We start from the raw sequence: 12,710 nt of genomic DNA on the forward strand, positions 1-12,710 counted from the left end.
AGGGTATATTGGGTTATGTTGATGACTGTCCATAAATTCCAGAGGGCCTGGTGGAATGATTTCAGGAGTTGGGCAGGAGTCAAAGCTGGGAATAGAAAAAGGATATGAAGGAATATGGTCATTATTTAACAGGGGTTGATGCCTGATCTGAGATTCCTCAGCTTCACGGTGAGTGACACAGTGATGCAGAGAATTATGAGAATAGTCCTAAATGTCTCAAGACAGGTGATGACAACCAGGCTATTAGGCTGTGGAGTGGGAAGAGGGGGTGAAGGTCTTGATAGAAGCCTGACGTTTTCCACTCTCTTGTTACTCTTGCTATTCATGTTAGGAAGGCCACTGGAGAATGTTCAGAGAAGGCACTATCTTGGTTCCTCAGAAAAGTACTTACCTTCATCCATAAACATATATAGATACCCCTAAATCTGGAGAAAACAATGTACTGAAAGGCATTTCATTATTTAAAAACTTTCTTTTTTATGTGGTATATTTATACAATGGAATACTACTCAGCCATAAAAACCGACAACATAACGCCATTTACAGCAACATGGATGCTCCCGGAGAATGTCATTCTAAGTGAAGTAAGCCAGAAAGAGAAAGAAAAATACCATATGAGATCGCTCATATGTGGAATCTAAAACAAACAAACAAACAAACAAAGCATAAATACAAAACAGAAATAGACTCACAGACATAGAATATAAACTTGTGGTTGCCAAGGGGGCAGGGGGTGGGAAGAGATGGACTGGCTTTTCAAAATTTTAGAATAGATAAACAATATTATACTATATAGCACAGGGAAATATATACAAGATTTTATGGTAGCTCATAGAGGAAAAAAATGTGACAATGAATATATATATGTTCATGTATAACTGAAAAATTGTGCTCTACACTGGAATTTGACACACATTGTAAAATGATTATAAATCAATAAAAAATGTTAAACAAAACTTTCTTCTCAACAGAGTGAAGGAGTGAGACTTAATCCAGCAATTTCCAGTGAGAGGAAATAAACTAGTTTCAGGCACATTCTTGTAACCAAATTAATCTACTGGTGAGAAGAAGAATTATTGAAGGGTTTTGAGTCATATTGACCTCTCAGCAATGTTTCTTCAAAGATTTTTATGAATTGGTCCACCACATAGTTGGTGTTCAGGACATAATTAAAAATTGTAATCTTCCTGAGAACATGCTCTGTGCCCTCAGAAAAATTCAAATTTATTCTTCAAAGAATAACACAAGTTTCAAAGCTTCCATGAAGTCTTCAGTAACTCCTTCTCCCTAGACACTGCCCTTTTGTTATAACCTGTAGAGCACCATTAACCACTTTCCTACTTGGAATTGGTTTATCTTAATTTAAGCTTCATTTCCCATATACATCATCTATACTATATAAGAAGACATACAAACTTAAATGATGAATTAACTATGATATCTAGAATGTATTGAGCACTTTCTATTTTTAGAATACCACATGCAGCCTCTACCTCCACTGATTTGTCACCCAGCCATGGGAGACATTATTCCCATTTCACATATGGGGAAACTGAAGCTTGCTGACAAGTACTTACACACTGAAATCCAAAAAACTAGCAAGTAGCAGAGCTGGTACTTGAAGTCATATCGTTTTAAATCAAAGCCTCAGTTCGTGATCAGTAAGAAGTATTCCCCTAATATTTTATAAATAATCTACACTCTCTATCCCAACGCTGGACACAGTAAAGTTACTCATGATAATGCCTTATTCGTGGGTGACTGATTTATTGAATCCATCATTCAGAAGCAATACAGAGAATTAAAAAGCATGGTTTGGGAATCAAATATAATATTAGCTACTGTGAATTTGGCAAATAAACTATCTTTCAGAATCCCCACCAAATGATAAGAACTATGTCAACAAATGCTTACAAGCAAACTCCTCTTCTCACTCTCCAAAAAGTAAAAGAAAAAAAACATTTCTACATTTAAAAGTGATAGAACTTTTTGATAACAGCAGTGAATAAGCCACATAAAGTGCTGGAATTTGTTCAGTAATTCATCCAGCATTCATTCTCTCCTCAAGTACTAAGTATGTACTTACATTACACCAAAGTGTGTCATAATTCTATGATTTACAGCTATACATAAAACACATTACCTGACCTCACGGTGTGTAGTGGATCAAGACCAATGTATAAAGTGATCATTATAATTTGTGATTTTTATTCTTTGTGCCCAAGCAGAGAGCATTATTTTTGTCCCTCAGGCCAGTATGGTAGGATGCTCTCATTTACACTATAGTTCACCAACCAGGAGGATATGTAATAGTTAATCAGTGTGGGTGCCTAATGCCAGTAATGCTTCTGAATGATAACTGGAGTCCAGGTCTCCTCATTTCCATACATTGTTCCTTCTGCTGTGATGTTTATAACTCTTCTTTCAAGCATTTAATAATTGGTTTCTTAGCCCCTCTTTTATTCCTCTTCATTCCTTCCCTTTTTCCTTAGTATAGTTATGTGCTCTCCAAATCATAATGAACTTTCAAACTGAGATCCAATTTCATACTCTCAAAGTCCATGGGATAGACAAAGTTCCCGGTATCACCATACTCCGAAAGAAGAAACTAACAGTGAGGTAGCTTTAAGAACTTGTCCAAGTCACACAAGCTCTTATGTGGCAAAGCAAAAACTCAAGACCCTCCTGTTCCTTTCACTTTTTCACAAGATAAATACATTTGTTCCTTAAGAATTTCCATACTGTTTGTAACATATTTTTCTGTTTAAGAGAGACTCAAAACATTCAGTATAGAGTGACACATAAATCAAGGGGGAAACGGATGTCTTGATGTATTTTCCAAGAAAAATCAGTCCCTGTAAATTTATTCAGTTGTAGATTGATCAGAAGCTTACCTTGCTCCCTGAACTACGCAAGAGGCAAATTCAGCACATTCACGTATGAGTCTCAAATCAGAAATTCAATCCATGAAAGAAAGGAAACATTCTACTGAGATGTTCTTCTGAGTCTCTGATGAAAATGGAAAGTTCTCCAAAGCAAGGAGATACTTAAAAAAATTAATTGCCGGGGAAGTGGGTAACATGAATTCCATGGTAAAGTCTGCTCATCTCCCTTTTCAGGTAAGTCACTTATCTGCTTTGAGTCCCTATATCTTTATCTATAAAATGGAGCTATTCGGAAGGTTGCCCTGAACTACACTCTCCCTGAAAGACTGCCGCTGTCATGAGATAATAAGAGAATCTCTGGAATATCCTGAAAAAGGACAATTATCATAATCATAATCAAGGTCGCGGTTATTACAGCCCTGGTCGTTACTGCAGGCTCTCAGCAAACCTCAGTTTGGGGAAAGGCCACCGTAGGTACTAGACAACTATTGACAGTCAGGTGAATGGATGAATGGTCAATGGGCTCTGGCACTTTGTCTGTTACCTATAATATAAGTCCCCATGGAGTCACATAGGAACATGAAGAGAGTTATAGAACCTTGGACCTCCCAGGGCACAAAGCTCCCATGAGACCAACAATAGCTCCTGACCCCGCACAGCTAGAGACCAAATGGTTAGTGTGTCTGTAAAAACCGAGCTTTGCCTATTGATGGAGAGTATGAGTGTATTATAATTACTACTTGGGTTCTCGTTGATCATGCTAAAATCAAGTTACATCATTACCTCTAGGGCTCCAATTTGATGTAAACATGGGGGGATAAGGACAGAAGTTTGAGATATCAATGGCATGTAACATTATGTTAGTTTCAGGTGCACAACACAATGATATGATATTTGTATATATTGCTAAATGATCACACAATAAGTCTAGTTAACATCCACTTCCATCCTTAGTTGCAAATTTTTTTTCTTACATTGAGGACTTTTATGATTTACTCTCTTAGCAACTTTCAAATATGCAATAAAGGATTATTAATTATAGTCGCCATGCTGTACAAATATCCTACCATGGCATTTATTTTGTAACTTTTTCTGTATCTTGAAATGACCTCAACTCATTCCTTTGATTATGCCTTTTGGCCCATAAGAGGATTCCGGGCACTACACATCAAACCTCAAAAGTCCTAAATGCTAGATTTGTTGTTTCACTTCACATAGCCTCACTTTCTATATCTTTTTAATGAAATTAGTAATACCTATCTTTGAAGTTTTACAGACTGCTTTGAGGATGAAATAAGACAAGGGACGTGAAATGAAGGTAAATCACTCAACCTGTGTAAAGGATTCCACCTGTTGTCAGAAAGTTCTATCCCAGGTCATTCTGACTGATGTATCACAGCAATGTCACTTTGAAGGAAAAGGCTTCCAGCCATGAGACTCTGAAGACCCCCTGAAATAAAATAAAATCACATCAACAAGGTTGCCCTGGGCACCAGGTAGTTCCCACTATAGTGAGTTTGAATAAAGCCAGATTGGGATTTAAGGGTCTAATGACTAATGTCTTGAAGGGAATTACACTGACATGGAGCTCTAAGGGAACAAGTTCTCCTGTGACCCATCCACAGCTCCATGCCTCATGGACTGAATATTTTAATTAAAATCTCACCTGTAGGGACCAAGTCCTTAGGGAACTTGCTAACAAAAGTCATGGGTGTGTGAGTTGTTATTTCTTCTCCATTAAACCCATCTGTTCTCAAAAATCAAGAAAGAGAGGCTATTAACATTATTCTTGGAAGAAGTTGATGTGGACATCAGAGCTGGAAAAAAAAAAACACATGCTGGTACATCCAACCAATCACAAAAGTCTTAGACAACCAAGCAAGTGACATCCTGGGCCCCTCAGTTAGCCACGCTATGATCCAGCTCCACACACCAGTGAACCACCACTAGCCCCTTGACCTCCTGGGGCTTTGTAGCCAACTAGCAACACAGTCCCACCCACCATTGGACCAGGACCAGGATGAGGACACCTCTGGTCATGTAGCTGGCCATACCAGGACCCAGCTCTGCTCACCAGCAAGTGACCACCTCTGCATAAGGCATAACCTGGCTACCAACCAGACCAGGGTCTAGGTATGCCTATCAGCACATCCACAGTCATCATCCTGTAACAACAAAAAGACACACAGCCCATACAGGGAGCACCCCTAGAGCATATCACTCTAGTGAGCAGAGGGCAGTGCACTGCTGGGACACAGGATGTTTCCTACATAAAACCACTTTTCCAAGATAGGGTAACATAACCAACCTACCAAATACCAATAAATAATAACAATGAATTAGTCAAAATGAGGCAACAGAAGAATATGATCCAAATGGAATATCAAGATAAAACCCCAGAAGAGGAGATCAGTGAAGTGGAGATAAGGAATCTACCCAACAGAATTCATTGAAACAATTATGAAGATGCTCAAAGAAATCAGAAGAAGAATGGATGGACACAGAAATTTAAAAGACAGCTAGAAAATACAAAGAAGAGCCTAACAGAATTGAAGAATACAATAACTGAAATAAAAAATGCACTAGAAGGAATCAAAAAAAGATTAGATGATACAGAGCAATGGAGCAGTGAACTGGAAGACAGAGTAGTGGAAATTCACACAAGCACGTCAGAGAAAGGAAATTTAAAATGAGGACAATTTGAGTCCTGAGATAGAATCAAGAAACTCAAATCCTCATGACAGTGTCCCAGAAGGAGAGAGGAGGTGGGGTACAGAACATATTTGAAGGTATAATAGCTGAAAACATCCCTTACCTGGAAAAGTATCAGACAACTAGGGCCAGGGAGCAGAGAGAATCCCAAACAGTATTAACTCAAAAAGGTCCATACCAAGAGGTATTATAATTAAAATGACAAAAAATAAAAAGAGATTATTAAAAGATGCAAGGGAAAAGCAACAACTTATGTACAATGGACCTACCATAAGGGTATTATTGGACTTCCCAGCAGAAACTCTGTGGGCCAGAACAGGGTGGGTGATATATTTCAGTTGATGAAAGGGAAAAACAAGAAGACTCCGCCTGGAAAGGCTATCCTTCAGATGTGAAGAAATAATCAAGACTTTTACAGATGAGCAAAAGCTAAAAGAGTTCAGGACCACAAAACCAGCTGTACAAGAAATGTTAAAGAGCCTTCTCTAAGTAGAAAAGAATAGGCTACAACTAGAAACATGATAATTATGAAAGGAAATATCTCATTGGTAAAGGCAAGAGTATAGTGTTGAGCATTTGTTTTGCAGCAAGTCCTAATGAAGGCCACGTGCACCTCGAGCAGCCAGGTTGGCACCTCCAGGCTCCTTCCCCAGTAACCACACTGAGCACCTCAGCATCAAGCGGACGTAGCTTTAACTGTGTCTGTGAGCATCTGTGCTTTATCTCAGTGTATTTTGTTCATCCATCAACAAAATGTGTCCTAAGGTGTTTGCTTCTTTGCTTTACACCATTTTGGCTTACAAAAGTTTCATAGCCATGCTCTACTTTCAGACAGTGGGGAAAATGTAGGGGTGTGTGTGTGTGTGTGTGTGTGTGTTTGTATATATACATATATATTTATATGGTTTTATAAAGATATTAAGGAAAAATTGAGGAATTCAGCAACTGAGGATTCAGTACTAGAATGAAGAGAAATGTATTGAGGTAAACTTCATTTTCTTACCTGCAATAAAAATTTGACAAGTATCTTAAAATAGTAGACACAGATCGATCCATTGCTGCTGCAAATCCTGGAGGGTATTATTAGTGAAATAGGTTAGATATAGAAATACAAATACTGTATGTTTTCACTTACATGTGGAATTAAAATGTTTTGCATCTCTCTGATAATCAGTGATATTGAACATTTTTCATTCTACTATTGGCCATTTGTATATTTTCACTGGAAAATTGCTTGTTTCAGTCTTCTGCCCATTTTTGCATTTAGTTGTAGGGGTTTTTTGTTGTTGCTATTGTTGTTAAGTTGTATGAGCTGTTTTTATATTTTGGAAATTAAGCCCATGTAAGTTGCCAATATTTCTTCCATTTTGTAAGTTGTCTTTTTTTTTTTAAACATTTGTTTATTGAGTTATAGTCATTTTACAATCTTGTGTCAAATTCCAGTATAGAGCACAATTTTTCGGTTTTACATGAACATACATATATTCATTGTCACATTTTTTTTTTCGCTGTGAGCTACCACAAGGTCTTCTATATATAAGTTATCTTTTTGTTTTGCTTATGGTTTCCTTTGACGGGCAAAAGCTTATATGTTTAGTTAGGCCCCATTTATTTATTTTGCTGTTAAATCCTATTGCCTCGGTAGAATGCTTTAGGAGAACATTGCTAAGATTTATGTCAGAGGATGTTTTGCTATGTTTTCTTCTAGGAGGTTTATACTGTCCTATGTTTAATTCTTTAAGCCATCTTGAATTTATTTTTGTGTATGGTGTGAGGGAGTATTCAAACGTCATTGATTTACGTGCAGCTGTCCAGTTTTCCCAACATCACTTGCTGAAGAGACTGCATTTTTTCCATTGTATATTCTTGCCTCCTTTATCAAAGATTAATTGACCTTAAGTGTGTGGCTTTATTTCTGGGATCTCTATTCTGTTCCATTGATCCATATGTCTGTTTTTGTGCCAATACCATGCTGTTTTGATTCCTGTAGCTCTGTGGTATTGTTTGAAGTCAGGGGTGAGGGTAATTTCTCTAGCTTTGTTCTTTTTCTTCAGTATGGCTTTGGCAATTCTGGGTCTTCTGTGATTCCGTATAAAATTTCACATTATTTGGTTTAGTTCTGTGGAAAATGTCCCAGGTCATTTGATAGGGATCACAGTAAATCTGTAGATTGCTTTGAGTAGCATAACCATTTTAACAATATTAATTCTTCCAATCTAAGAGCGTGGGATATCTTTCCATTTCTTTAAATCATCTTTAATTTCCTTAATTAATGTTTTTGTAGTTCTTTGCTTATAAGCCTTCCACCTCCTTGGTCAGGTTTATTTCTAAGTTTTTATTCTTTCGGATGCAGTTTAAAAAGGCATTGTTTCTTTACTTTCTTTTTCTAATATTTCATTGTTACTAAAAAGAAATGCCACTGATTTCTGTATGTTGATCTTGTATCCTGCTACCTTGGCAAATTCTTTGATCAGCTTTAGTAGTTTTTTTTTTTTTTTGTGGAACCTTTAGTGTTTTCTATATATAGTATCATGTCATCCACATAGAATGACAATTTTATTTCTTCTTTTTTCGTGTAGATATATTTTATTTCATTTTCTTACCTGACTGTCATGGCTAGGACTTCCAATATTATATTGAAAACACATAGTGAGAGTGTGCATCCTTGTCTTGTTCCAGACTGTAGTAGGAAGGCTTAGAACTTTTCACCATTCAGTATTATGTTGGCTGTGGCTTTGTCCTAAATAGCTTTTATATGTTGGGGAATGTTCCCTCTACACCTACTTTGGTAAGGGTTTTTCATCATAAATGTGTGTAGAATTTTATCAAATGCTTTTTCTGCATCTATTGAGATGATCATGTGATTTTTGTCCTTTCTTTTGTTGACACGGTGTATCATGTTGATTGATTTGTGTAAGTTGAACCATCTCTGAGTCCCTGAGATGAACCCACTTGATCACAGTGCATGACCTTTCTTATGTGTTGTTGGCTTCTGTTTGCTAATATTTTTGCATCTTTGTTCATCAATGTTATTGGCCTGTAAGTTTTTCTTTTGGCAGTGTCTTTGTCTGGCTTTGGTGTCAGGCTGATGGTGGCTTTCTAGAATGACTTTGGGAGTTTTTCCTCCTCTTCAATATTTTGGAAAAGTTTGAGAAGGATCGATACAAGTTCTTTGTTTGGAGGAACTCTCCTGTGAGGCCATCTGATTCTGTACTTTTGCTTGCATGGCTCATTTACTTTTAACACTGAATAATATTCCCCTGTCTGAATGTGCCACAGTTTATAAATCCTTTCACTTACTGAAAGACATATTGATTGCTTCCAAGATTTGGCAACTATGAACAAAGCTGCTATAAACATTGTGGGCTTAAGTTTTCAATTCCTTTGGGTAAATACCAAGTAGAAAAACTGCTGGATTGTATAGTAAGAGTATGCTTAGTTTTGTTAGAAACTGCCAAGCTGCCTTCCAAAGAGGCTGCAATATTTTGCAGTCCTACTGGAAAGGAATGAGAGTTCCATTTGCTCCACATCCTTAGCAGCACTGGATGTTGTCAGTGTTCTGGATTTTGGCCTTTCTAATATATGTGTAGTATTATTTCATTGTTGTTTTAATTTGCATTTCCTGATAACATAAAATGTGGAGAATGACTCAATTTAAAACATTAACATTTTTGGTAATTTTCAAAGGACTATACCTAAGAAGAGGAGGACTCTCCAGGGCTGGTTTCATGACCATAAAGCCTGTACAGTTCTTAGATGGTCCTGCACTGGGTTAACACTCTGCTTTTCCCAACTTGGAATTATTATAATTTTTTTAAATGGGACTCCACATTTTTTTTTCCCATAGGATCTGCACATTCTATAGCCATTCTGGTTTAAGTGTGAAGACTGTGTGAACTGATTCTTCACATTTAAATTATTCAAGAGAGATTTTAGGATTTCACAAGGTTGACGTGTGGAAAATGAAAATACCAGTTCCTTTTCTACAAAAGGAAAAACCTTCCCTATCAGGAGGGACAATAGCGGTGATCTTTCACTTGGTTCTGAGGGATATGCCCCATACATTTAAATACCTCTGGCATTCCATAACAAGTCATTTGGCACTTCACATCAAATCACAGGGGCCCTAATACTAGATTCCAGACATCATGTAAAAAAAGTACACTTCACGCTTCCTATGTATGAGTCCATGGTTTTGAAAGAAATATATATTTTATTTGTATTCTGAATGTATTCTAACTCATTTAGCTGAAAAAGAAATGTTCAAAGAAAAACCAATATCTCTAATATTTATAATTCAAAGAAATTGTCTTTAGACTCAGTAAAACTGGACACTGTTTTCCTTTTTAAAAGATGTCTTTATTATTTTTATCATCCTTCTGAATGATTTTTAGTATTCTAATACACGAAAATGAAAAAGCTAGGCTAGGCTATTCCTACCGAGTGGTGAGGACCAGTCAGCTCAACCTGTAATTTAAGCCTGAATGATAATCTATCAGTTGGTGTCCTGACTGTATACACAAAGGAAGGATCACAAACAGACACATTTGCTTCATAGACTTAAAAGAGCATGGGGGGAAGTACTCCAGTAGTTCATAAGACTCTTGATGTAGCAAGTCAATATTTTCCCCATGTCGACTGAAATGTATGAGACTGTCTTATTGTTGATTCTACATAATTAAAATGTGAATCTTACAGAGAACTTTGCCTTCCCTACAGCCTTTTTAAAGGCACTCTTGACCTCTTTGTTCCTCAGGCTGTAGATCATAGGGTTCAGCATGGGAACAATGATGGCATAGAACACAGATGCCACCTTGTCAGTGTCCATGGAATGGCTGGAGCTGGGCAGTAAGTACATGAAGGTGCCAGTCCCGTAGAAGATGGAGATGGCAGTAAGGTGGGAAGCACAAGTGGAAAAAGCCTTCTGGCGTCCTTCAGATGAGCGCATCCTCAGAATGGTGATAAATATAAACAAATAGGAAATCGAGATGATCAGGACAGAAAAGAGGGCATTGAAACCCACCACAAAAAATATAACCATCTCATTGATGTAGCTGTCTGAGCATGAGAGAGCCAGGAGAGGAGGGGCATCACAGAAAAAATCATCAATCACATTGAATCTACAGAAAGAGAGATTGAATATGTTCCATGTGTTCAGAGAGGCCTCCAGAAAACCAAGGACATAGGAACCTATGACCAGACACAAACACAAGCTTGTTGTCATGATGCTGGTGTAATGCAGTGGTTTACACACTGCTGCATAATGGTCATAGGCCATGCAGTTCAAGAGAACAATTTCCACAACAACAAAGACCGCAAAAAAGAACAACTGAGCAGCACATGCATTGTAGGAAATGACCTTGTCTCCTATAAGGAATCCAGCCATCACCTTGGGAGTGACAGCTGTGGAGTAACCAAAGTCTGCCAGAGACAGGTTACTGAGGAAGAAGTACATGGGAGTGTGGAGACGAGAGTCCAGCAGGATCAATGTGATCACTCCCAAGTTCCCAAGCAGAGTGATGAGGTAGACGAGAGTGAACACCAGAGAGAGTGGGATCTGCAGTCTTGGGTCATCAGTTATCCCAACAAGAATGAATTCAGTCAGCTCTGTACTATTCTCCACTGGGATCATTGGTGCAGTATATGAATGAATTTAACATGAGCGAAAAACAAAATGTAATTATTAAGTATTGGAAGATATGTAGCAAAAAGGATTTTGGAGGTAACATATCCAAATCTTCTATCCTCATCAATGGTTGAAATTAAAGTTCAGAGATGAATATAGACTTCTGTACAATCAAAGGATTTGCGACTGAATGAGATATGCTGGCCTCTCAATTCAGATTTTCAAACACTGGACACAGAATAATTATGCAATAAAATAGGTTAGTGTAATTTAATTCTTCTTATTTCAATTACCACTATTGCATCAAGAGCACTATTATAGTCTAGCAAAACATAGTTTAATATATCATGTTCTACCCTTCAGCAGTCTCAGAGGCTAATAGGGAACACAGAATGTGGTGTTACTATACAGTGGGTACAATAGAAATGCCTGTGCAAGAAATGCAGCCATCCAGAGAATAAAAGTTAAAAGCATGAGTCAAGACTAAGGACATCTGGATGCAAATTCCAGTTCCACCATATACTAGATGGCTGACCCACCAGGGATAGCTTGATATCACTTTTCCATCACTTTTCCCTTGAACTCATTGTCAAACTGGAGTGATCATGCAAACTGGCACTGCAAGTTTTTCCACACTGTGACCAGGGCAGAGCTATTGGTCTATATACTGATTAGAGAAGTAGACATTGTAATAGAGGAATTCCAGATAACTCTGAAAACCAACATCCTGTATTCTCACTCATTCCATTTGCTTCTGCCCTAAATTCCTTTCACTCTGATATTCTGTCTATACCTTCCTCCGATTTTTCACCCAGTATTATTCTTCTACTCAGGTAGTGCCCAGTACAGCTATGCCAAGTAAGGATCGATCTGTTTCCTGAGTCAGCTTTTGTATTAAGTAGAGAGTCTGAGCCTTAGTTTTCCACCTATAAAATGGATAAAACAATATGGCTTAGCACTTAACAGAAGTTCAATAAATGTAGATATTTTTACTATTAGAAAATAGTGAAAGGCTCTATCTAAGGACCAAAGAGTAGGTGAGATTAGGAAAAGCTTCTAAGGGGGAATGAAATCTAGGATGTCATGATCCATTCATTTTTCTTTGCATTAATCTCATTAATATGTGCAACAGATAATGATGGTTTGGACCCGGGTGGTAGTGAGACAGATAATGAGAAATTATCCAATTCTGGATATATCTCAAAAGTAGAGCTGGTTGGATTTTCTGATTTACTGAACATAGGGCACTGAAGAAAGAGGGAACAATAATTCCACTTTTTGTATAGTGGTACAGGGAATAGGGTAGATGAACCAGATATTTGAAAAAGAGCAAGACAGATGATTCCAGGTAAGTCCTGCTGAGTTTGAGATCATTTTGGCCGTCTGACTCAGAAGGGCTGCATAAACAATTTAGAACTGCTTGCATCAGATTTTATTATTTTGAACTATATTGGAAATTTCCGAATGGTGTAACCTTCAGCTATCAT

The 12,710-nt window shown here is 37.6% G+C and overlaps 1 protein-coding gene across 1 annotated transcript; it reads right to left on the minus strand.

Annotated features, from left to right (window-relative positions):
• Nucleotides 1-10,275: 10,275 nt before the first annotated feature.
• On the minus strand, nucleotides 10,276-11,229 carry LOC106728423 (olfactory receptor 5B12). The gene has a single exon (XM_014553358.2). The coding sequence runs from the start codon at nucleotides 11,227-11,229 to the stop codon at nucleotides 10,276-10,278; it is 954 nt and encodes a 317-aa protein (XP_014408844.2).
• Nucleotides 11,230-12,710: the final 1,481 nt, after the last annotated feature.

This window comes from Camelus ferus, chromosome 10 (genome assembly GCF_009834535.1).
Source record: "Camelus ferus isolate YT-003-E chromosome 10, BCGSAC_Cfer_1.0, whole genome shotgun sequence".
Lineage (NCBI taxonomy): Eukaryota > Metazoa > Chordata > Mammalia > Artiodactyla > Camelidae > Camelus > Camelus ferus.

Excerpts from the sequence above, each read along its gene's own strand:
- LOC106728423 (XM_014553358.2), bottom strand. The coding sequence starts at position 11,229 with ATGATCCCAGTGGAGAATAGTACAGAGCTGACTGAATTCATTCTTGTT.